This window comes from Pithys albifrons, chromosome 10, assembly GCF_047495875.1.
Source record: "Pithys albifrons albifrons isolate INPA30051 chromosome 10, PitAlb_v1, whole genome shotgun sequence".
In the NCBI taxonomy this organism is placed as follows: domain Eukaryota; kingdom Metazoa; phylum Chordata; class Aves; order Passeriformes; family Thamnophilidae; genus Pithys; species Pithys albifrons.
The window spans coordinates 23,994,274-24,019,943 of NC_092467.1; the positions used below are offsets into that span (position 1 = coordinate 23,994,274).

The 25,670-nt window shown below is 49.1% G+C and overlaps 1 protein-coding gene and 1 long non-coding RNA gene across 3 annotated transcripts; one reads left to right on the top strand and one right to left on the bottom strand.

Annotated features, from left to right (window-relative positions):
* LOC139676641 (uncharacterized) lies at nucleotides 1-14,731 on the top strand. Of its 2 annotated transcripts, none has more exons than XM_071565824.1 (5): nucleotides 1-104; nucleotides 9,626-10,084; nucleotides 11,120-11,449; nucleotides 11,616-11,776; nucleotides 11,922-14,731. In XM_071565824.1, the coding sequence occupies exons 1-5, from the start codon at nucleotides 38-40 to the stop codon at nucleotides 11,946-11,948; spliced, it is 1,044 nt and encodes a 347-aa protein (XP_071421925.1). In that variant the 5' UTR covers nucleotides 1-37; the 3' UTR covers nucleotides 11,949-14,731. The 2 variants fall into 2 exon arrangements, with proteins under 2 accessions (XP_071421925.1, XP_071421924.1); XM_071565823.1 differs by having other exon boundaries at nucleotides 12,601-14,731.
* LOC139676642 (uncharacterized) lies at nucleotides 7,512-25,642 on the bottom strand. The gene is made up of 5 exons (XR_011698687.1): nucleotides 25,464-25,642; nucleotides 23,003-23,071; nucleotides 21,673-21,790; nucleotides 20,174-20,382; nucleotides 7,512-8,388 (listed from the first exon to the last, which is right to left on the bottom strand). It is a non-coding gene; the product is annotated as an uncharacterized lncRNA (long non-coding RNA).
* Nucleotides 25,643-25,670: the final 28 nt, after the last annotated feature.

Consider the following 25,670-nt stretch of genomic DNA (forward strand, 5'->3'; position numbering starts at 1 on the left):
CGGTGCCGCCGGCGCAGCTAGCGCGGATCGGCCCAGCATGGAGGGGACGCGGGGCGCGCTGCTCCGCCTCGCCGCCGCCTGCTGCCTGCTCTACGCCCTGCCAGGTACCGGGGTGGCCGCCCGAGGGGTGTCGGGGCGGGGGGGGCGGACCGGGGAAACCCGCCGGTCTCGCCACGGCGGGGAGCGCAGCGTCGGGAGCAGCCGTCGGGGCAGCGCCGGGGCCCGGGCTCCTCCGCCCGCTGATGGGACTGCGGGAGAAGGGTCTGGGGACCCCCCCCAGGAACGAAAACCTCCGAGGAGCAGCGCCCCGAGCTTGCCCCCTGAACTTGGGCGAGATGCCGCCGGCCCCCGGCGCGGTCGCCAAGGCGGGCGCGCAGGTGAGGTAGCCCGGAGATGTTCGGGAGGAAGTCCCGGGCGAGCCCTGCCGTCCAGGCAGCAGCGCGGCCACCGGTCCCGGCCTTGCCCATACAAGGCAGCTGCCAGCAGCGCTGCTCCCGCCGGCAGAGCCGCCCGGGCTCACCTCCCACCCGATGCCCGGCGGGATCCCGAGGGGCTGCGCGAGGAGGGGAGAGAAGATCCTGGAGGCACTCGCCCTCCTATATCCAGCCCTGCGAGACTCCTGCCTCCCGCCCTGCAGCTCTCGGGTGTCTACGAGCCGCTGCTGAACTTCCCCTCGAGGGGAATCCGGACAAAGCCCGAGCTGTGCCGCCTCCCCGCAGCACGACGGGACGGGCGCTCTGTGACTGGGGGGAGAGGAGGCGATGCCGGTGTCGAGAACGGAGCAGGAGCCAGACCCCGGCCCCAGCCAGACTCTCCCGGGCTAAATTTCAGCTCGGCTCCACGACCAACACGTCCCCACGTGGGCAGGCGCAGTTTGCAGCGTTGCGCTGACAGCCCCATCCTCCGACACCGCCGAGCTCTGCCGCGTGGCTTGAAGTGTGCCCCGAGCCGGGAGGCTGTCACCTTCCCCATGACCCTGGCAGTAACAAAGGCTCAGTGGCTTTTAGGGACTTGCCTGGAGCTGAGGAAGTAAAACAGGTTTCCTCTTCCTTGTGGTTGAGAAAAAAACCTTGGCTAGACCTTGGTCAGATCCCAGCCCCATGTCTTCAGCAATGGAGACCGAGGGGTGACACATAGAAACTCGGTTTCTAATAACTAATTAGGGCCAGTAAAACCCTAATATAGATGTCTGTGGGGCTGAGCCCCATCAGGAGTAGCACTCAGGCTGAGGTTTTGGGTGCCTGATGAGGTTTGGCTGGGTTTGAGGCTGAGCGCAGGAAACAGTCCCAAACCAGCACCCTTTATGTGGGCAAAGCCCTGAGTAACACTGCAGTCTCCACGGAGTGTGACTGGGCTGTGATGGGATGGGGGGGGTGACCAGCCGAGCCAACCACTGGCAGAGGAAGGACTCAGGATTTCCACGGCTGAGAGGAGGAGGAGCTCTGGGCTGCTGCTGGCTGTGTTGGCCCTATGTCTCACACTCTAGCACACTGGGAAGCCCCAGGGAGCCCCTCACCCCAGCTGGCTCCTAGGAGCCTTCTTGCTGCAAAGTCCAAGACTCAAACTGCCGGAATGTACCAGAAACAAAGGTTGCACTGGGTTTTTCCTGGGTTCTTTGTTGCTTAGTGTCCCAGCCTCAGAGTCCCTTCACAGCCTCAGCAAAATGGTACCTATGCAGCTGATCCGGCCCTTGTCCTCATGGCTTTTGGATCAGCTAGCTAATTCCAGCCGTGGTTGAGAAAGCAAATGTTTTGTGAGAATAGATGACATGGAAGACATGCCACTAATAAGAAAATGCCGCATGGCAAGCACAACCCTTAATGAAACACCGGAGAATCCCAGCAGGACAGTGATGCAGAAAAGGAACGGTTCACCCAGACACTGGCTACAGAGTTGACAGTCCCTAGAGAAATCCATCCAAAACTGGGCTTGGCCCATTTCCATAAGCTGCTCTCTGCACTGCTTCCAGCACAGATCCCCTTTGCACCCTCTGTCCTGCAGCGCTGCTCCCAACTCCCTGTCCAGGTTTCTGTGAGGGGAGCTCAGGCTGCTGCATCCCCTGTGCTCTGCCCACCCCAGCCTCTCAATGCAGCCTTTCTTCACTGCCTGCGGAAATCCACTTCCTCCAGCACCATTAGCCTTACAAATAAAACCCCAAGTAACTTTGGTCTGGGCATTTTGCTGCCTTCCCCTCCCATGCCAAGCTGCCTCTCAGGTGGAGAGGACGGGAGCAGCATGACCACATAAAGCCCCATCTGTCAGTGCCAAGGCCGTGCACACAGGCAGGCAGTGTGTCCATTTGCAGGGTCCTGCAGATGATTTGCCATGATTTTTTTCCCCTTGTTGCCCAAGGTGAGGAGGAGTGGATGGACTCATCTCCACCCTGGCAGTCCAACTCCAGTTCTCCTGCACCCAGAACTGAGCTATGGCTTGATCCTCTCCATGGAGTGGTACCTCTGGCTGTGTGGGGTAAACACTGACCCTGCACCCCCTGCCCAGCCCAGTCATGTCATGCTGTCAGTCTTCAATGCCATTTCTGCATGTGCTCTTCCCACAACCCCAGGTGCAGGGTGAGCCTTAGTTCCCTGCTGCCCTTCCAAGGCCTGACCTGCTGGGCAAGGGCAAAGCATTCACCTCCTTCAGCTCCCTTGGCCCCATCCCTCCAGGCAAAGAGGAGCAGAGACTATGCAAAGCACAGTCCCCTATCCCTCTATCCTTTCCACCAAGACCCTCTGGGTGGGCAGACACAGTTTTTGCTGCAGGGGTTTTCCACCATGCTCTGTGGGGCAGGTCTTAAAGGGCTTAGCAACACTGAGGTCTGGGACCACATCCTGAGCCCTGAAGGGCTGCCCAGGGCAGGGCCAGGGCATGTGCCAACGTAACCCAAACTGCCTCTGCTCAGGGCAGGATGCCTCTTCCAAGTCTCACAGCCCATGGAACCAGTAGTCACATGGCTGGAAGGACCTGGGGCCTGCTCAAGGCTGGGCAGGTTTCCTGATGTCCGGACTGCCTCCTAGCTCATTCCATGCTGTGCTGGAGAGTAGCATCTCTGCTGACGTGGGGTTGCTATCAAGGCAACTGGCTAATTAATTTTTTCTAATTATGTGAATGCTTCCTTCAATGCAACTGTGACTCCTGAGATGAGCAGGGTCAGGGCTGGCTAATGTCAGCACTCCCTGCTGTTGCTGTATTGGGGTTACGCAGCCCCAGAGAAGTGCAGGCTTCCCAGGCCATGGGTGCTGTGCATGTGCCAGCAGCCTGTGGGCAAAAGGGTCTTTGTCATGGCTCAAGTCCCCCCTGAGGAACGAAAGCAAACAGCGTGGGAGCCTCCCGGGCACCTTCTTGCCAAGCAGGGTGCTCCATAGCTGCCTGTGGCCAGTGGAAAATAACTGGCTGGTGTGACAGTGGTGGCTGAGCAAAACAGCTCACTCTCCCTTTTCTCTGCCACAGGTATTCTGGATAAGCCCCCTCACTTTTAAATGGGGGATCAGTGATGGAGAAAACCTATGGAAAAGAAGTTTCTTGCATCTCTCCCTGCCCTGGCTGGGTGAGGAAGGTCCCATGTGGCAGGGTTAGGAAGACTGCCAATCTGGGGTGCTACGTCCTGCAGGCAGGTGATTAGGCTGGCACTGCCCACCTCTCTGGCTCAGGCTCCAGCACCGCTGCATGCTCTGGGCATGTCTGTGCTGTTTTATGGGTTTTCCTAGTACTGAAATACCTATGCTTGGCATTTATGGTGCTGTTTCCAGGGCTGCTCATCCTTGTTCTTGAAACTCTTGCTCTGCCCTGGTTGTCCCTGTCCGAAACACAGTGCCATCAGTTGAGCCTCCCCTTTCAGTTTCCCAGGAGTTCAAGCCTGCAGCTCGGCATCTGCAGATGCCCCAGGGAGGCATCCTCCTGCCTGCCTGGGCAGGTTGGGTGCTGAGCTGTCTCTGCCCAGCACCACGCTTGCCCAGCACCCCATATCTAATCTGACCCTGTCTCGTGCTCTGCTCGTGGCCACCTGCCTATCAGACTAGAAGGAGCTTCTCAGTCAGGAGACCTGGTTTCTATTCCTGTTTCTTACCTCAGCCCTTGCTTTGCAGCGTGCCTGGCCTGGCAGCTTTCCAAGGCCACACTGGGTGCTCAGCATCCCTAGTTTAGCCACCTTACAGAGGCCACGTGTGGTGCAGTGAATTAACCTGCTCCTATGAAGAGCTTCACTGTGGCCCTTGAGGAGGCTGCAAGGTGGGATCTGTGCCTTTGTCCTACACCCAGACACCTTGCAGCAGATGGAGTCCATTCAGCCTCTTTCTCCCAGGATGGGATGGGGACAGTCCAAGCATCAGCCCTGGCAGGGAGAGCACTAGAGTCTGTGGCATATGCAGCCCACTGCCATCCTGCCTCCACCGAGGTCCTGCAAGGTATCAAGCTGGAGCTGAGTTTACAAAGCAGTTGCCCTTTGTACTGGATCCATGTCTCTGAGCCTTGCTTTGTTGCAATGAAGGTGTTCTACAGCATCCCTGGGTGCATCTGGCAGCTTCCTGAAGGGCTCCAGAAATCTCTTCTGCTGCTTGTTTTTTTAAATTTTTCTATTTCAGGAGAAGAGATCAGGCTTGGCTAGTATCTAATCGGCAGCTATTGCAGTTCTGCTTTTAAATGAAATGAAGAGCCTTGGTTTTAAATCCCACTTTATGGTTTTATTTCCATTTATACTCAAGCTCTTTTTCCTTCAAGAGGTTGTTTAATTACCGTTGGTTGGTAACCATAAAAAGGTAATAACTGGCAACAAAAGATAATGTCTACACTTAATGGAGTACTTTGCTAAGCAATAGGATATAATATAATTGCTATAGGTTACTTTTTAAACATTGATTTTTTCCATTTTACTAGGTTGTTTGCCACTGGATCTGTTACACTTAAATGGAAATTGAATTCATTTAGTGCACCAAAATAGCATTGTAGAAGGGTTTGGGTGCCTTTTCAATGAATCAGAGCAGTGGTTTGACATGCACAGTGTAAGAAGCTGACTTAAGCGAGGTGCTACCCTCTGACAATGACAGTCTGCACAGGAGGATACATCCACCAGGGAGTCCTGCTTCCACGGGCACTTTTTCTGAAATCCTGGGTGAATCCTTTCTCATCTCTGTGCTAAGCTCTCTCCTGAATCTCTGTGCACCTCTTCCAACAGCGGCTTAGCCTGCACTCTGCTGCCCTGCTCATCCTCAAGCCCCATCAGCCAGCCTGCCGTGGGCTTCCTTACCTTGTGTGGCTCTCCCGCATCTCATTCTAAGAGAAATTTTTAAAACAGTGGTAAAGTCTATGGAGTGGTGTTGGGTTTGTGTTGACCTTTGGGGAGCTCAGGCTGCTGTTTCTGGCTGAGATAGGAAGGAGGGTGCAGCGGATGCTGCCGAGACTGTGACAGGAGAGTTGTGGCCGGAGCTCATCAGTGGGCTGGTCCCTGCTCTGTGTCACTGTTTTATTCTGAGAAACAAATATACTGGGGTGGCTGTTGTGGTAGAGGATGGAGGGCATGTCCATGCTCTGCATGGCTACCCTGACACAGCAGCAGAGCTCTGTGCTGCTTGTGCAAACCTTCCTCGTCCCCTCACTTGGCCCCAGCTCTGACACTTGGGCAGGAATGGCCCTGTCTCCTGCAGAGCTGGCTTCCTTCACTCCTCTCCGTTATGGCATATTTTTACCATGCCTGCTCTGGAGCTGGTGGGAGCTTGGGTTGATGTCTGGAGGCCCTTCAATGTTGTCAGGCAGGGCAGGAGAGGGGCTGAAGCCATGGGCTGATGTTCAGAGCTCTCCCTTCCCTCAAAGAGCTGGGAGTGTTTCCCACCCTTGTCCAAGGCAGGGGCTTTTTGGCTGGCTGTATCTCTCCTCCCCTGGGGCCACTGTCTTCCTTTGCCCCCCTTGTTTCCCAGACAGAGGTCACTGCAGTCAGCATGGTCTGATGAGAGCTGCTGCTCCAAATCCACCAGCCCTGCCCTAGTGTGGTTTGGGATCTCTGGTTCTCACCACACACAGGGTGAGCCTGGAGGTTAGTACAGACACGGAGCAGGAATGGGGCTGTAGCCGGGGGACCATTAGCCAGCTCTGCTTCAGCAGGCACTGCAGTGCAACCAAAGCAGGCCCACCCTTGGTTCCCTGTCAGGGAAACAGATGCTGTTATGGTCAGAGCTCTTGCAGCTGGTTCTGGTGCAGTCGTAGCTGCTTTGTTATGGATCCAAGGATGAGTGCACCTTCACCTGCTGTCCTGGGTTGCTGCAACTGTCAGGCCTTGGAGGATCACAAAGGTGAAGCATCCACTCTTAACTCCTTCCCTTTCCATCTGAAACAAGGAGGACATGGTTCCCTCTTGTACCCAGGAGCTGATGAGGGTGATGCCTTAGGCAGTACAGCCTCGGCTTTCCTGGCATGTGGTGCAGGAAGCAGAGCTCTTCCAGGAAGATGCCAGAGGAGCGAGCTCTGACCTGTGTCTCTATAGATAACTAAGAAACAGCTAAAAGCGTCATTGCCCAGTGGCTGGAGCAGCAGCGACAGCGCTGGATCTGGGGGATTTTCGGACCTGCTGGGCACCAAGGATCCAGAGCAGACCCCCGGGGCTGGATCCTGGGGGATCACAGCTGGTTTGTGCGGGGCTTGTTGGGTCTCCCACAGCAGAGCCAGCCGCAGCAGCACTGCTGTCCCCTCTGTACCGCAGGGTTTGCACCGGAGCTGGATGGGAATGGGTTGCCTGTTCGGGTAAGGAAACTGGGAAACAAAACTGTAGCATTGCAGCAACGATGTAGCAATTCTCAATGCATTGCGCTTTGAAGGAGTGTTTTTATTTTAAAACAAAACTGATACAATACTCATTTGTGCTTGCACTCTTTACACCCACAGCTCACAAGCACCAAGTTGCATCTAAAGGAGATTTTCCAGGTGCTTTGGTTGGTGACCGAGTGCTGGCTTTGGCTCTCCTCTTACCTCTTAGGAGCTGACAGACGGGTGATGGGCGTCTTTTGTCTGTCTGTCTCCGGGTGATCAGGATTTACTCACAGTCTTTTGTTTCCTTGGCCATTTTAAGGCTCTTGTCTTCTCCGTCTTTCACCCGTGTTTTAATGGCTTGAGTCTTTGTGTTAGTCTGGATTAGGCTCTCCGGTTTTTTCAGGCCCTCCTTTGTTTCGTGGGCTGGGGGTGATGTGATGGGCTGGGGGTGATGTGATGTGCTGGGCTTGATGACCTGCTAATCCAGGTGCAATTAGCACCTGCCATGCTCAAAGGCCTCTGAGCGATTCCCTTGCTCCTCACCTGCCAATTTTAACATCTTCTCCAAGTCTTTACAAACCAGGTTGTATACATCACAGAGCTGTTACACCGGGCCTGGACCAGAGCAGCCCAGCTGCCCTGGAACCACTTCCTTGGCAGTGCTGGACACCAGACAATTCTGTGGGAAGGAGACGTGTGGCTACGTGGAGAGAAGAGCTTAGGGAAATACTACTCCTGCAGACATCAGGGAGCTGTATGTGCAGCAGGGTGGGGGAGCTGCATATCCCCACAAACCCTCCGGTCCCACAGCACCTCCTGTCAGGGCTGTTAGTTCCTGATGCTTCAGGGAGATGCCCTGGTGTGCAGAGTCCAGACTTGTCCACCTTCCCTCTGGCTTTCCTTTTGCAGTCAGAAACTGGCATGATGGTTTCAGAGTTGTTTGCAAGACAGCTTTCCATAAATCTTTCTCCTGCATGACCGTAGTCATGGCTTGCCACCTCATGAGGAGGCTGTCCGAGGCACAGGCCAGCTATTGAAAGCAGCTCATAGCCAGGCTTGCCACTAGCTGGGCACCTGGCCACCACCTTTCCTGTTTACTTCACGGTGACAGCACGGCTCTGTGTGCATCTCTTGCTGCGTGGGAGCAGGTAGAGCAAGCATCTGTCAGTGCCCAGCTGGGATCCGTCAGCATTGCCCAGCACAGGCTCTGGAGCCGGTGGGATCTCACCCAGCAGGCAGTGTGTTGAATAGCAATGCTGGGGTTAGGGCTGACAATTGTCACATGAGGAGCTGCGTATTTTGGTGCCTGATCCCAGGAAACGCAGTGCTCAGCTCTTTTCCATTCAGGTGTTACTGGTGTAAGGGTATCCTATGCCTGAGCTCCATTGCAGAAAGCAGCTTGGCATGTTTGGAGGCGTGTTCTGTCCACAGATAGCTGGATTCAGGTGAGGCCAAAGGGAGCATCACTTACGCCTTTGGTCTTCATGTTTAAGTTGCCCCAGCTGGGGCTCCCTGTGAGAACTTGTTCTCCAAAAGTGCTGAACGGGGTTGTGCATTCCTGCGGGAGCCCTCCTGGGACTGAGGCCCTGGGCTGGGGAAGCAGAGCTCCATCAGGCTGCTTTGAGATTTTGAATTCTCCAACTGGTCAGGGTACTGCAAAGGTAGAGAGAGAGAGAAAGAGAGAGAGAGATGTATTGTGTCTTTTTTTAGGGCCTGTTAAGTGCTGTAGCTGGAGAAGAGCTCTGATAACTATGTCTGTCCTGAAGAGCTTTTAAAAACTGCTGAGATTTCCCCAAAGCAGTACAAGAGTGAGCTGCTTTGCTGGTGGATGAAAGTTTCTTGGTGATGGCATCTGCTTTGGATGCTCCTTCACTGTGGAGAGAAGGGGCATAATGATGGATTTGCTTCAGTACCTTAATTTTTTTCCGTAGTAGGCTCATCAGGCCTCTGTGGCTTGGGCAGAAACTTGAACAGAAATCATCAAAATATTGACTGTGCGGTTTTTAAAATGTCTGGAGAGTCCATCCTGATGTGGCTGCATTTCTCCGTTTTCTTCCTGTTTACACCCTGGAAAACCCTCGTGGGATCTTGTGGTTTTCCTCCTCCCATATGCTGTCACACTGTCTGACAGCTGTGGATCTGGGGGGATCCTCGGTGTGCTGCAGGTTCTCCTTAGGAAAGCTGGCCTTTTTTGTGGCCTTTTTTGCTGTAGCGGGAGGCTGAGCAGTTCCCCATTTCTGTGACAATAGTGGCACTTCATGCAGGTGATGTGTTTGTAAATGGCTCATGAAGGCGGCTTCCAAAGCACACTACCAGCCCTGTTAGCTGTAGTACTCTTTTGCTACCCATTTCACCTTTCCCTCTAGCAGCAATTCCGCTCTGCTACTGAGATGACTCACAATGTATGCTTTACCCTTGCCAGCCACAGACTTTTTAAATACCACTTTCCTCCACTTGGTTGGGCCGGGGAACTAGAGGGTCTACTTCCACATTTTCCTCATGCACATTTTTTTCAGCACCACTTTTGACTCTTTCTTAATGAACCAAGGAAGACTTATCTAAATTTCTTACAGAATGAGGTCTCAAGTGGTATCTTTAACAACCCCAAATCATTGAAGAAGGCTCAACGTTGTTCTGGAGTAGAGGGAGTGCTGACCCCAAGAACACAGGGCTTAAGGAGGAAGAAGGTAAAGGAAGGGTACCCCTAGAGCAGGTCTCAGCCTCTGAAAGGCCAGAAGGACAGAGGAGCTATTGAATCCCCTTCCCAAGTGTGAACCGGTGCTGGATTTGGAGTTAAGAGAATAAAGAGGTTCAGGTTTTGTTCTTCTGCTCTGTTTCTCCTCTCACTGTGAAATCTCTGACAAACTTCTCATTCTTAACTGTTCCATAGGACAGGGACAGAAGACAGCAGAGACCTTGGAGACACCATCACCTTTTCCTAGCACAGTGCTAACCTCGCAAGCCTCTGACTTCAGTCCAGAGACTACTGCCATTCCTCAGACAAGCCCGGAGAAAAACTTGACTGCTGCAACACTCAATGCCACTGGGGCCCATGCTACAGAGGTAGAGAATGCCTTCATCCCTACCACGCCCATGGCAGGCTCCACGGCAGAGAGACTTCAGGCTTCCACCACTGCCAGCCCTGAGGACGTCACAGTTACATATCCTGAGCACCACAACATGAGCTTGTCAGTCAACAACAGCACTGAAATCCCTTCCCCTACCCCAACTGCCAGCACTCTGGAGAAAAACCAGCCCAGCCACAAAGCCACAGAACCTTTCAGCACAACTGAAGAAACAGATGAGGCCAGCACTGCAACCCCCACACTTCCTCTGAACACTGTGCCAGGTGAGGTTTAGCCTTAACTACCTATGCAGAAAGTCCTGCCTCAAGGATGCACAACCCGGAAATGTCTGAGCACTCTCCTGGAAACTGGAGACATGCAGAAGACAATAAGCCATTAACATAGCTAGTTCAGTGTGACTTACTTACAGAGGTGTTAGTTCAGCATCCTCTTTGCAAACCACATGAATTATGGTATAAATTGTGCTGGCTGCTTTCTGATGAGGACATTGATGGTGTGTAGGGACATCCTTTATGTGTCTCATCTGCTACAACATGCTTCAGCAGTGCTGCCCAGCTGGACTCTTTGGGCACCGGGGTGGGAGTTTGACAGGAGCCTTCCCCGCTGCTTAAAGAATGGGGCAGCACACCTTCCCTCACAAAGAATGGAAATGTGCAGGCACAAGTTTCAGCCCATCCATCCCTGGGTAGCCATGGGAACCCCTGCTGTACCTTCAGATCCCCCTGGGCAGCATGGGGACTGGCTATAAGGTCTGCGAGTCTTGCCCACTTGGGGCTTACCAGGCTGTCACACACTCCTAATGCAAGGCAGATATTGACTGGCCATTGGTTTGCACGGTGTTCATGCACAACCGCATCATTTGTCCTGGCTTGTGTCTGGGGATCCTGCTGTTTGTGACACACCAACACAGCCCCAGAGGATGCTGCTACCCAGTCCCTGGGCAACCCCGTTGGTTGTTCCCACAAGGATGAGAGAACTGTGCCAGTGTCTCGTTCTGGGTTGATCCCTGGCTGCATGCAGCTTGTTTGAGCTTGTCTGCTTGTCCTTTGTCCCCACGGACAGGCTTTGTGGGCCAAGGTTGGTGCACACTGCAGACTGGCACATATGAAAACCAAGAGAACTTTTTAAGCACTGTGACTTACAGCATGGCTCATAGAGGCACAGGTGGCTGTGCTATAGGGCCTGCTGTTTTCAAAGGGACTGACAATAAGCTATTCCTACCAGTCTTCCTTACAGCCTTGCTTCCATCTTGCCCAGTTCCAGATCCTTTGAAATAACTGCTTGTTCCTGTTTTGCAGCAACAACTAACAGCTCTCAACAGGGGCCTTTTGATGGGCAGACCATGGAGACCACAGTAGCAAGGTCTGAAACCAGGCCAGGAACAAGCCCTGTGGGTGCCACAGAGGAGAGCAGTCTGGAGCCCAGAACCTTCTCTGCTCCTATCTCCACTGTATGGAGCACATCCTCTGCCACTGCCTTCAGGACTGTGACTGTGAGACCCCTCAGGACCAGCTCCACATCTACCAGCACAGATGCCATCCTTACCAGCACATCTACACTGGCACAGTCATCAGAGCCCAGGCATGAGAAAGCTTCTGTGTTGGATATTGGAGACGATGAAAATTCAGGTAAATGTTCTGCCTTTGTCCCTGCTCCCAGAAAACATGGCAAAGGGCTGGAGCTACCTCAGATTGCCTCTTGGTTATATACTCAGTAGAACCAGAAAAGACAAAGCTTTGCTGCTCCAGCCCTTGAACACTCTCCTTTGGCCTCATTCCCTTGGTGTCCTTGCAGAGCAACCCAATTTGGCTGATACGACAAGGGCTGATCCCTTGGTAATCACCGTGATCTCTGTCTTCATTGTCATGGTGGGCATCTTCGGCCTGATGGGCTTCCTGAGGTACCGCCAGCACAACAGCCGCATGGAGTTCCGGCGCCTGCAGGACCTGCCCATGGTGAGTCATGCCTTCAGCCCAGCCTGACATGGTCTGGCTTGCCCCTGACTGCTCTGCAGTTCCCCTGCTACTACATTAGCAATGCTTTGGATATTTGCAGCAGCAGCGGCAGCAATGCTGATCACACACTCCTGTTCCCTCTTAGGTCCCTCTCCTTCCATCCAGGGTTTGAATCAAGACAGCAAGTCTCAAGGCTGGGTACTAAAGAAGCTCTCTGCCTTCCCCTCACTCTGCAGGGGAATGCTAAGAGGTTAAATAGAGGGAGGAAGGAGAGCTCCATCCAAACTTGTCCTGAAATGACACCTTCCTAGCCTCTTCAACTGTTTTCTGATTTATTTGCTTTGTGACTGTGACAAAGCAGATTCTGTGCTCTGCTTCAGGGATGTTGTCTGTCTGTCTTGTCTGTGTTTGACACTTTTGGAACATAAAAATACATGAGGGTTTTGGAGGATGGATTAGCTCTGGGGAAACTGCAACTAACTCACTGTGCATTCTGGGACATAGGACTGTGGCAGCTGTCAAGCAAGCTGATGCTGTTTCAAGCTGAGTGGAATTTTCAACAGCTAGTTTTCCACATCCCTGCAGCAGGCAGGCAGTTCCTTTACACACACCTCTTCTCTCCAAATGCTGGAGCAGGAGGGAGCGTGGCAGTCTAAATATCTAAGAACTGCACAGGGACAGCATTTAGGTGGATCACTAGGCAGATGGCCACACTGTGACAGTGTGGAGAGAAGGCTGTGCTGCCTGCACAGCACTCTTCCAGGCTGGGACTGTATTGCCATCCTGCAGACATCTCATTAAAGCACACTCTTCTCTGCTTCTAGGATGACATGATGGAGGACACCCCTCTCTCACTCTACAGCTACTAGGCAACCAGGTTGTCCTCTGCCTGGCCAGCTGAACTTCCCAGAGGAAAAGGCCTTGAGGACTTGGTCCGAGACGATCTCCTGAGGAATGAGGGGCTGTGATTTGCACACAACTGAAAGATCCTTTTCAGATGGCTTTTTGTTTTAGACATTTTAAATAGTTCAGTGTTGAAGTTTCTATGCTGCGAATCAGAGCCCAAGTCTGGCCCTTCCCTCCAGGCTCTCCTCAAAATAATGCCCTGAAGAGGTGCTTCCTCCTCTTAGTGTGGTGACCAATTAGCCAAGACAACATTTGCCATCGTGTTCTGCATGGATGTCTTCTGTCCATTTTGGTGGCTGCTGCTTTTCAAAGGAGGTAGGCCAGTCATCCATACAAGGGCTCTTAACACTGGTGGTGTCAGCACAGTGCTAGGAAAGAAGACTGCTATTTTCTGAGGGAGCCAAGGATGTGAAAGTCAGTTCTCTTGGGCTCCCTCTTGTTCTGTATTTTTAAGGTTTCTTTGGGGTTTTTTTCTGGCACTTTTTTGTTCCTGTTTCAGCTTTAGTCCTGGGATTGGCACTGCCCATCCTGAAACATGTACCAGGATGGTAACAGACTGCTCTGCTTCTTTACTACATGCATATCTTTTCTCTTTAACCAGTGAAAAGAGTTTTGTGGCCACTGGAGAAGTGCCCTTGCTACTTGATGTTGTTTTGAAGTTGCTGGGAGAAAAATGAACATAATTTTAGCTTAACAGAGTTTGACAGGACTCAAGTCTAATGCCAATTAGACACACTTATTTGGTCTCACCAAAATTAGGAAATTGTGTCCCCCACACTTGATGCTTTCAGCTTATGTGTAAACTCCTTTCCCCGGCTCAGTAAATGCTTTAGTCCATTTCCCTGCCTGGACTGACACATGCCTTTCCTCAGGTACCTCTCATTTCCCTGCTAGCATCTGGTTGCTGGAAGTTGTACAAAACTAATACTTCATGCTCCCTCCTGTGCTATGCAAAGTCAAAGCTCCTTTACCTTCTGATATTGGTCTTTGAGCCAGTCGGTGTCTTGTCATGAGGACAGATCCTGGATGTAGGTGCCTTCCTCCCCTTCCCTTTCTAGGTGTTAGGCTGATTAGATTCTGCAATTTTGCCACAAAATATCTCTGCTGTAGACTGCATCCATGGCTCTAGAGGCCCCTCAAGGAAACCCACAGACCAGAGCCTCTGAGTGTAAGTCCAAGGATCTTTCAGTGCCCTCACCTTAGAGTGTTTGATTTTTGGCTAAGCCAGTTGCTCCCTCAGGATAAAGCAAGGGCTAGAGATTATCTGCCACATTGCTCTTACAAGCCTCAGTTTCTCCTCTCCTTTAAGTAGCAACATCACTGACCCCACAAAGGACAGACATCAGGCTTCACTAGCAAAACTACCTATTTTTTTTCCCCAGTGCTGTTATTGCTTGTTGTAGCAGGAAAAGCAGAATTTCCTCATCAGCAAGGCCCAAATTATCTGCAAATGATAATTATCTGCATCTGAAGATGGAGCAGAACTAGTCTGGGTCAAATAGACGAACTGGGCAAGGCAGCAGTTCCTCCTCCCTGTGTTATTGCTTCTGAAGTGGCTGACAAATGGCTGCAGTGCAGTTTGGGTTCAGCTGTTGGCTTTGGCCTTCCATCTGTGTATTGTAAGGATGCCCAATGAAATAGGGAAGAAGGGTTGGTTCTCTCCTACTATTGCATGAGAACTAAAGGGCAGTTGTCACAACTCCAAAGCTTTTGTATCCAGCATTGTCTGCACAGAGCATCTCCTTAGCTACAGACTTGTTTCCCCTGCCGGAGGGCAGGGTGCTACTGGTTTTTGGCACAAAGTTGGCAAGTTAGTTGTGGAAACTAGAACTCCATCCTGGCTGGAACTGGTGCAGGCTGGCATAGCTGGAAAGTGTCTCTGCACACAATCAAAAGGGCAGGAGCTGGTTATTCTGGTTTCCCACACATCACTGTCCAGGGGAAATGGGTGAGGAAGAAAACTCACCCAACACCAAAGTGCAACTTTCTTTGTAAAATATGTTGATAGTGGATTTTTTTTCTGCAATAAAGTTACAAAAGCCAAAGCTGTCCTGGTCCTCATATTTTCATTGCTAACATCTAACTGAAAAGCTTTTATATATCACAGTGAATCCTGTCGTAGATAAAGAGCAGCAGTTTGGGGCAGGAAGACTCACAAAGCTGATACTAGAAAATGCCAGATAGCTATGAACTATGGTGTTCAGAAGGACACCACCCCCTGCTTGTGTTCCTTCTTGTCAGGGTCATTCCCTGTCTGGGTTGTCTGAGATTAATTTCTGCACAGCTAAATCAGATGAAATCTGTCTTAGAGAACCACACTAGACCAAATAATTTAACCTACACTTCTAGACTCTTCCTTTGCCTCTGACTGAAGATACTCTCATCCATTGTCAACATAACCCCAAACCTTATTTACAGAAATATCCTGAAAGCCACCCTAATCCAAACCTAAGTAGCATCATCTGTCATGCTTCTTTCTATAGTACAACAGACAAAGCAAAATGAAAGTCATGTACTTCTTTTTGTTTAGCTTTATAGCTGTTTTGGGGTCTTCCCTTTGGAGCTCAGGGAGGGAAGCACTCAAAAGCCCAGCTGTTGGTACAGACCTGGTAAGAGTCTCTCCTGAGCTAACAATCTCTCCTAAGCTGTCAGAATACTTTGGCAAAATTAGTCAGCTCATGTCATATAGACTGTTTATATTACAGGATTTTCTACTGTAAAAACAAAATGTGGTGAGTGAAAGTACTTGGTCATTGGGCTTATGCTATTTTTTAAAAAGTTCCCACAATAAATGGAGAAAAGCAAATCCCTGGAAGATCTAGAGCAAGGGGAGAGCAAAGACTTCATAGCCTAGCAAAGTGCTTGCTGAGTAATCTGAAGACATGGGGGTGAACTCTAAACCCTGCAGAGATTTTAGTCCTGTCCCAGCATATAACCACACAAAACAAAATAACTAAGTAACAGAACAAACATGCCACGACTAAGCCAGTTTTCTCAGGCCTAAAGTCAGCATTATTTTGGCGCTTTATGCTGGAGTTTCCAATGTTCTGCTTTTTTACCACTAACCCCACTCAGAGCTGATTCATTTTCTGCAGAACTGCTGAGCTGCCTTGTTAAAGAGGTTGCACAGTGCAGGGCTGTGTTAGCTGGAGAGGCAGCAGCAGGACAGGCTTGTGCAGGCAGCTGCCCTTGGGAGAAACAAACCTTTCTGCCTTCGCCCATCTGAGTTCTGACCTCCCAGCCAGGTGCAAGCTCTAAGGTGGCCAGGTTTGCAGATAGACCATGGGCCACTTGTGTGGGCTTCAACTTTCTGGTACAGCAAAGCAAACTGACAGAACCAGAAATCAACTGTTGCCCATTTCTGCATTTCCCCATGAACACAGCTTTTGCTTTTGATGAGGTTCAGTTTTAATGCCTCCTAGGCTAAGGCACAAGTATATTATTAAATAGCAAGGGACCAAGAATCAATTGAATCACTTAGGTTTAAAACTAATTAGAAGGGAAAAAGACCCAGTTAAAAGAAAAGCAGAGTTTGAGAACCACCTGCCACCTTTGCCCTCCCCTCCTCCTCTCTCCAGACTCATGTTTTGAAGGTAAAGGGATTTGAGCAGCTGAAAAGTGACAGTGCTAAAGCCGCTGTGCCAAGGGCAGGGCTACCTGTGCTACATGCCAGTTCTCTGCCCACTCAGTTGTCCTTCGTGGCTCAGTGCCTGTATTTTAGCTTTAGACACTGCATATTTAACCATCACGTCACACTGCAAGTCTGTAAATAAGGCTACAGTCAGTGCTGAGAAACAGAGAAACTGCCACGAGGAGCACTGGAGTGGACAAGGCAGTGTTTGGAACTCATAAGACCAATAACCCCATAAGGATTTCCCACAAATAATAGTCCCCTGTGCTTGTTAGTACTTAAATCAGAATGAAAAAGGCACTCCACTGATCCAGGGAGCAGAAGTGCAGAAGCAAATCAGGGAGGCAGAGCAGTAAATTTTAAGTAATGAAGGCTATGAAATGATGCAGAACCTGAGAAGCTTCAGTAGCCGATTTTCTTCTCATCCCAGGGGAGAACAGAAATGCCTACTGGCATTTCCCAGACACCTAGGAAGGAAAGAGGAGGCTGCACACCTCCACATTATTTATACTTAAATTTCAATGGCCACATTCATAGCAGGATAAATGGGTATTTGTCATGGGGTAAGGGGGAGAGTTTTTCTAAGTGTACCTCCTGGGCCTCTGCCAGGGATGTTCCCATCTACTTGCTACCTCTGCTTCACTACATAGCAGAAGTGAGACAGGAATCTTCTTTCCAATATTCCCTTCCAACTCCCCACAAGGAAAAAAAGAAATCTTGCACTTCCTGTCCATAAAGCAGCCATAACTGTGGTCCTAGTGATACATACCTAAGTGATAAGCAAAGCTTGAAGACCATGACTGCAAATAGAAATGTCTCCATCAGTATTTGGATCCTCACATTGTTTGTGGTTTAGTTTTATTTTAATCCCCCTGAATTGTAACATAACAAAGGACTTAAAACTTCCCCATTCAACCACATTTGAAAGAAGACTCTGCCTCACTTCAATGCTACAGGGGACATTTTTCCTCACAGATCTGAGAAAAATCAACCTTCACCCAAAGCACAACTTCAAAACAATCTCAGAAGATAAACCACTTAGACCTACCCAGAAGAGGACCTTCTAATTGTGCCTGGTGATACACATCACCCACCATAGCTGATTCTGCAGCATTAGTAAGCTTTTATAAGAAATTATTAACTATTACAGGAAGGAAGCATAGATAGGGTGTTAAACAGCGTCAAACTTGATAGATTTGTGCATTTTAAAGACAAAGAGATCAATTTATTCATCTGCTTAACAGCCTGCACAGTCTTCCTTGTGCTAGTTCCCACTTCCTGTCTAATAAATTTATTTAAAAGACATACTCAGCACAGGTCTGCCTCACGTGCCCCAGCAGTTTAACAATGGTTAGCCTCAGTTCCTCTGCAATATTTTTTCTATTGAATGACCCATCAGCCAAATTACCTCCTGAACCACAAAACCAGCTTGATCTTGATCAGACTGACAGTGGTCACAGCTGGAAGAAAAGAGGTATGTGTTTGTTCCTGCTGTTCAGCTCCCTCCCTGTTTACAGGTAGACCATATTCCCCACCCAGAGTTCAAATAAAGAGCTAAGTAAGTGACCTTATGGTAACTAAACAAGATACCTTATGGTATCCTCCCAGTCACAAAACAGGTCTCCCTGTGATGAACTACCCAAAATTAATATATCCCTGCAGCAGAAGCCTTTTACTAGTGCTCTTTGAACTACAATGGAACATCTGTTGACAATCTCCCGCAGGGTAACTTCTCCCCTCCCCTATTTTAATCCTCTCTCTTTTTCAGAAGTACACAACAGTTGCCACAAGATGACTCTCACAAGCATTACTGTTTCTTTTCACACTGGTCTTTCTTAGGAGCTGTAGGAAAAGGGATGAGCAGTCAGCCCTGTTCAGTAATTTTTTTTAAATTTTCTGTTATGTTCGAACTCCTGAAGCTTTTGATGCTAAATTACAGGTTCTACTTGGAACAAGACAAGGTTCATGGGTTCTGAAACATGCCTTTCAGCCAGATTTAGACACTCATTTGATTCTGATTAAGAAGGATTTCACTGGGGACAACAAAATTGTCAAAGGTTTCCTTTGTGCTAATCCTGGCTATGCCCTCTGATCACACAAGCAAATCAAGACACGTATATGATCATTGCTTCAACTTCCCTTCTGATAATCTTGGAGGCAGGATGAGAAATTTTGCCTGCTTTTTGAAAAGGATCTCAGTATTTGTAGGTGGAAGGCAACTGTGGACAATACTATTTGTGGCTACCTAGCAGAAAGGGAACCTGCTTTCACCAAAGGCCTTAGAGAAGCATTGGGAAAAGAGCTCCCTTTATTTTACAGAGTCTAATCTGGGATCCACAATTAGTGACAGGGAATTGGCCACTCACATCCTGCTCAGTCTGTTTCACGGATACACCAAGTCACTTTCTAGCTCACGTTCAGTGAGATCTAAGCCACTTCAGGCTTTTAAACCCTGCCCATGATCTGCCAAGGGCTGTTCACATATTCAGATCCACTCTAAGAAGCAGAGTTGAACTCTGGGAAGCAGCTGTTCACTGGAGAGGGAAAACTAACAGATCTCAGGCTGATCTTCAAAGCAAAAGCCATAGTTCATGCAACAGAATGAGATGAAGTTCACAGGAGCAGCCTCTGCCACTGTGTCCTGTCTTGATCTGTGCTCAATACTCCACTTGATGAGTCCTATTGCTACTCTGAGTGTCACCAGACTCTGCCTACTTTTAAAATTAATCCTAACTGAGCTCTGCTGGACTCCCCCCACAGCATCCCTGACTCTGTGCCACATCCCAAAGTCCTTTGTATTGACTGAGAAGCAAGGACCAGTGGGAATGCCACAGAGCTGTCTCCTGCACTATCCCACCTGCTGGATGGGCCTTCACTATCAAATAGGCTGTTGTCCTCTTTCCCCCCAGTCTTAAGGCTTTCTGAATTCAGTGTCATTCATTCATCTCTTCCCTTCTCCTTCACCAGACAGCAATTCTAAAATTAAGTTACCTCAGAGCAAAATAGAATTAAAAAATTCAAACCACATTAGGAAACTTCACAAGGCCCTCCTTTTGCCACTATGGTACTCTATTCTCATAAAACAAACCAGCAACCACCCCTTTATGGTCATCACAGAACTTTCTGTTCAAATAACAAAATTTCTCAGCCTGTTTTCTGCCACACAAGTGGAAGCCATTTACCAGCAGTTGTCAAGTCAGCTGCTCCATGCTGGGTCTTGTCAGACAATATATCTATGGTCAGTCTGTATCTATTCTGTACTTGCTGTGCAGTCTCCCTAAAAGGTACAACCTAAGCCCAGCTGTATATCCTAGAGCTTTAGCTAGCCAACAGTTTAAACAATATCTACCATAGCCCAAAACTTACAGTATATTTGGGAAAAAAAAATCAAACCATTTGAAGGCATTAGTAGAGATAACACACTAAATTCTCTTGATTTGTTCTGGTCCACCAAGTGAGAGCTCAGAAGACAGGAGAGGGATGAAACAAAGGACCATAGCCGGGAATCCTCTGACCCCATTGCAGCCAAGCACTACAGCACCTGCTCCCTCTGGCAACTGCAAAAGCTGATGGACACATCACAAATCAGGCCCTGCATCAGTGTCTGTCACCTGGGGTGGAAAAACAGAACAACACAGGGCAGTGCTGTAGGGGTATAAAGTACAGGTCAAAGGGGACATGAGGTGGCAGCCAACAGGTTACGTCTCAGGTAGGATGTGGGACAGGGCAGGTCTGTGAATGACTTAACAAAATGGCTGTTTCCCTTCCTGGAGTTGCCTCCCTTGGGTCAGCCCCCCACCCCCCCCAGCTTCCAGTTCTGGGAAATCCAAATAATAAATCAAGAAGAAGAGTTTGCCCACCTCGAGAAGCCAATATCATTTCCATCTTTTAGTGGTTCCTGACAGTAAAGAGTGAATCTTTTAGTCAACATTAAAGGTCATGCAGCTCTACTCTAGTTCAGGCAGGCTGTCAGGTCACTGCTGAGATCATCCGCTCCTGCTGTTTCTAGACATTTCTCCAGCACTGCTCTCCTCCAGCTCAAAACTCAGCATGGAGATATGTGTGCAATCTGCACCAAAAGACCAAAGAATTAGCCTCCCCCAGATTTCTAACCCCATATGCCAAAACTAAAAGCAAACAGCAGCCAATGTCTAGCCCCTCCAGCACTGCTGATTCAGTGTGGTCTGCAATCTGTGTCAAACTCTATTAAAAAACATCCCCATTTACCTCCTACTGAAACAGAAATACCAACAAGCATCCATGCAAGCTACATTAAGTTCAAATAAAAATAGGTGCCCATGTAAGTGAATCATGGTTCCAAGTGTTGTAGCAAGCTGCCAACACAGCTACTGGGTGCCTCTGCTGTAAGACTGGCCAGGGTTTCTGATGCTACTAGGATATAAATATTTACTACTAATACTGCAGGTAGTACAGCAACAGGTAACTAGCTGGTTATTACTATATGAAGGGTTTTGCATGAGCATTTGATCAGTAAGGCCCTACTGATATGTCTCAGAATAAATGTTAAAGAAAAAACTTAACCCTTTGATGGGACATGCAGGCTCATTAGACGTTGCCCTAACAGCAACCTGACATGTTACGACTGCATCTACAAAGCAGTTAATTGTAGCAGGTTTGCGAGTAAAGTCTGAATCAGCAGGATTAGTAAATTGGAAAAACAGAACACAGGGCAGTTTAACATGCCTTACAGCCTCCATTCACAAGAATCTTAAGCATCTTACTAAAGTAGGGCATGAATTTTTTTCTTTTAAAGGAACATTAGCCCTTTGTTCTTGATTTCTTTTAATGCTAAGTGTTAATTCAAACACAAGGGTGTTTTATATCCTAAAAGCAAGGCATAAATCCAAAAGGATAAAGAGGCTGAGAAGGGAACCTTCTTTAAGTGAGCAATTTACACCTTCTCGCTGGCTGTGTGTCAGCACCAAAACAAAAATGGAGCCACATTAAAAAATGGTATCTTGGCACTGTCAGAGGAAGTGATAAGTATCATAACTGGCCCTCACATGCAGCTTTTCATTACTCTGACACTACACGGGGAGGGAGGATGAAAGAGCAGACAGGCACACACATGTTACCTCTGTCCTGGCATACCAATGCTGCTCTCAGAGTAAAGTTTTAACTCTGGCCCAAGTGCTAGGCCATTACTCCAGACTGTACTTTCTTCCTGCCTTTAGGTGCCTAATTCTCAGCCCTACCAGTAAAACCAGGCACAGCAAGTGCCTCTCATCAGTATGATCTCTGAAATGTCCTGAACAGTAAAGCTCTGTTATCTGCATTGCTGTGGAAAACCCTGCCAGGTTCTTCAGATCCTGAGGATGTTGGATTCAGACACACTTACCTTCAGACACCTTGATCTCCATGGCACTGGAAAGCTCATTGGAGCTGAAATCTATGAGGTCGAAACCTCACAGATGGAGAAAACCCCTCTGCTTCTCTCAACAAGTTCTTGCTTCTTTCTAAAAGAAATGAGGCAAGCAGCAGGTTAGGCCAAAGTTCAAGGATGGACTTCCTGAGCCTAAGCCTCCAGTGTCTACCTTTTGTGACACCTGTTACCTCATGAAGAAACTGCTCCTATTCCAATTTAATAGCATTTTCTTATTCTTACATGGGTACAAGCAGTGGCACAAGTCAGCAGAAAACAACTTTCATGACAGGCAAGCAAATACATTGGCAAAAATGTTCAGGCACTGGATTTCACCTGTCTTTGACAGCAACAGCTCCAAACAGCTCCACATCATGCAGGTTCATGAAGAATCAGCCACCTCATTTCTGCTCAAAGCCCCAGCCACAGTGCAAAACCCTTCCCATACACAGGTCGGTTTGTGTTGTAAAGGGACAACAGGACACCTCACCTGACCATGAGAACTCTAAACCAAAGACAGGCTGCAATACCATTTCCCAGAGTGTTAGTAACTCTGGAGTAAGTGGGAAATTGTTCCTATGATCTCTGTCTCTCTCTGCAGGTGCTGTGGATGGCACTTCCTTCCAGAACAGACTTTTCAGTTGATTTTTCAGGTCAGAGGCTGTAGATCTGCTCGAAGGGTAACACTGACAGTCCCTTAAGCTTAGCAATGCCTACTGGAACAGTTACTGGGAGTGGGAACCACTTTGATGGGGTTTCCAACAAAGTCATGCCTAGAGGCAGCAGAAGGCAGCTCTGCTGAGCAATTCAGTTGTGTTTTCAGAGCAGTTGTGTTTTCTGGCAGTAGAACCTCTGCCTCCCCACCTACCCTGCTCACATTGTTCTCTCAGTTGTGCCAGCAGAATTTTTTCCTGCAGCAGCACTGTGAAACACACCACTTTGGGGGGAAAAAAAACCCAACAAAAACCCCAAACAATGACGCACTTGTTAGAACCAGCTCGGCTCCCTGATCAGATTTACAGCACGCCAACAACTGCAGTGGCAGAAATTCAGGAGGCAATGTGCTGTGAGGCCAGGGCAGGAAAAAGCAGAGGGGTGGGAACGTATCAACAGACAACATATCAGAGCTTAGCAACAGGTGGGAGAGTGCCATGATAAGGGAAGGCATTAGGCTTCTTATGGAAAGAAATAGGGAATCAATATTTAATTACAGGAGAACAGCAATGAAGTTCCATTATTGAAAACATCTCACCAAATTGATAAAATATTTTTATGAAAGAAAATCTAATAACAGAGCTACACTGACCTCCAGACTCAGCGCTCATCAGTACTTCCCTCTGATAGAAATGGATGTTTATATGCTTATGGTCAAGAGCTGGAATGATCAGAAAAACAGACAAGGAATTAGAATGTCCTTTAACTTCATTTCAGTTAACAAATTGCCATGAGTTTTTAAACAATTTGTGTGAGTTTCTCTGAGGTTCCTACCTAATGCAGAGCAATGGTTCTTTAACAGGGACAGAAAAAAGTTTCAAGAGCTGTGGATGGAAAGCAGAAGGAAAATCCCTTCTGTTATAATCAGTACAACATTGTGTCTTGGTGATAATTATTTACTCTTGTGGAGAACACTGAAAACTAATGATTCTTTTTGTATAAATGCTTCATGATGACACCAAATCATGATGTAGCCCATGTGACTTTAGCATTAGCCTGAGGGAGATGAGTGAGAGTGTTGTGTTTTTCCTAACAATAAAAAATCCCAAACCATAAAACCACACCTGGGACACAGACACCTCACAGAGACATCTCTGCCATCCCCAAGGGAAGTGATATTCTCTGGATGCTGTTTTACTGTAGCACAAAGCCGTTGGGGAAAGCAAATGCTGGGAACAGTGACATGAGTCCTCTGCTAGACCTGTGACAGTTCAGACATCTGGCAGCTGTCTGAGAGCAGCTGGGGTTAGACAGAGGATACAATTAAACAGAGTGAAAAACATCTAAGGAGCCTCAGCAAGGAAGCTGAGTTGTCACTCATCTCCCTCCAGGGAGCAGGCCAGAACCCTCGGGAAGGAGTGGGGGGAGAGCACGGGCCAAACTAGAGGAGGTTTGAGGCACAAACAAAGCTGGTTCCCACCAGCTGAGCACAGTGAGAAAGGAAAGTGAGAGGCGAAAGAATTAGGGTTAGCTCTGATTCTACAGAGTAAGCCCTATAGGGCAATTCAAATGAGCACCTCTTCTTGGAGGCACCAATTATTATGTCCACTCATCACAGCAAAATGCAAGTAAACTACTGTCCAACTAGCAGTGAGGGAGAGCATGTGGAGCCCAACTCTGTCCTGCCAGAGGGCTTGGGTAGAAGACAGCAATACTCCTGATTAAACAAGGCAGATGAGATGGCTCAGGGAAGCCATGAGCTAACTCAGACCCTGCCAGCTCAGCTCCAAGGACAGCTGGGAAGGGAACAGCAGGTACTCATTTTCAATGACCACATGGAATGAGCTAGAGATACTAATCCTCAGGATACAAATGTCTCAGTAACAGAGGCTGCCATTTAGAGTCAGAGAATGTCCTGAGCTGGAAGAGACCCACAAGGATCTTGGAGTCAAACTTGTGGCTTTGCATAGGACAACTCCAAAATCACTCATGTATCTGAGAGCAGTGTTCAAATGAGCTGTCAGGCTTGGTGCTGAGGCCCTTTCCCTGGATAGCCTGTTCACCTTCTTCACTTGCTGCCTCAGAAGGACTAAAAGCCTGCACTTTGCCAGAGATCATCTCCAGGAGAGGGCAGACGTTTAAATCGTATCTGCTTCAAGCTTTCCCAGTTCAAGATTTAAAGAGAAGACCTCACCTCACAAAGCTGGCAAATCTCCTACTTTCTGCATCTGTAAAGCCACAGCCATATTAGCCACGGAAATGAACTGTGCTCCACAAGACAAATACTTTATCCATGGGCAGGTACAAAGGACAGCCAGCAAAAGAGAATAGTAAGATGAGAGATCAGTCCCCAGCACCCTGAGTTTGCCAATCCATCGCCTGTGAAAGCAATCTGCCACAGCAAGAGCTGTCCTGCAGAGCTCTGAGCAGCCACCAGCCAGCAGCACCCTCCTGAGACACTCCTGCAGCTCCCGGGCAGCTGCTCCCCTTGAAGCCCAGGGGCTGTGCTTGTCCTGCAGCAGTGCTCAGCACACAGGCACAGATCTGGGCATCTCCCGGATTCCCTGAAGCTGTGTCCCCTCAACCTGGTATGGCCAAGCCTCTGTTGGGTGCTCCACACTTCCATCCTGAGTTTGTAAGACTGTGCTTTGTGGCTGCTCAGCAGATCTAGCACCTGAGAAAGAGGGGACAATCGGTTCCAAGCATTTTCCAGAGGCAACCTCTGATCCAGCACAACATTAAACCCTATAGAAAAATCTCAGAACAACCGAGAAAAAGTAGGGAGCTGGACGGAGGGGATCCTTCTGGCCTCCCAGTGCAGAAGGCATGGCTACAAAAGGGAACAGCTCTTGGGGTTCTAGAGGTCTTGGGGATGCCACAAAGCAAGAAATTCACATTGCTGAAGTGGTTCTGTCCCCAGAAAACTTAAAGAGATTCGGTGTCCTGGCACTTCACAAGACTCAGGACTACAGGCTGGAAAACATTGCACAAGAACTGTGAAAGATTATGTTAAGCTGCTATAAAGATTAGGGCAAGGAGATCCAGACCTGAGGCTTGCACTCCAACATGGCAAATGCATTGGTAGGAATTGAGAAGCTGCAAAGAACACGTACTTTCCAGATGGGGCAGGAGAACGGGTCGTGAGTACAGCGGCCTCGCTGTTTTAGTGAGCAGCACTCATCCCTCCACAGGCTTTTCAACAGCGCGTGGGGACAGAAAATATACACAGAAAAATACGCACAACCCCGAGCGGTGCAAGAGGGCCGGGCACAGCGCCGAGAAAACAAGCTCCGACGAGCAAGGAACCCCGCAGCGCCCCC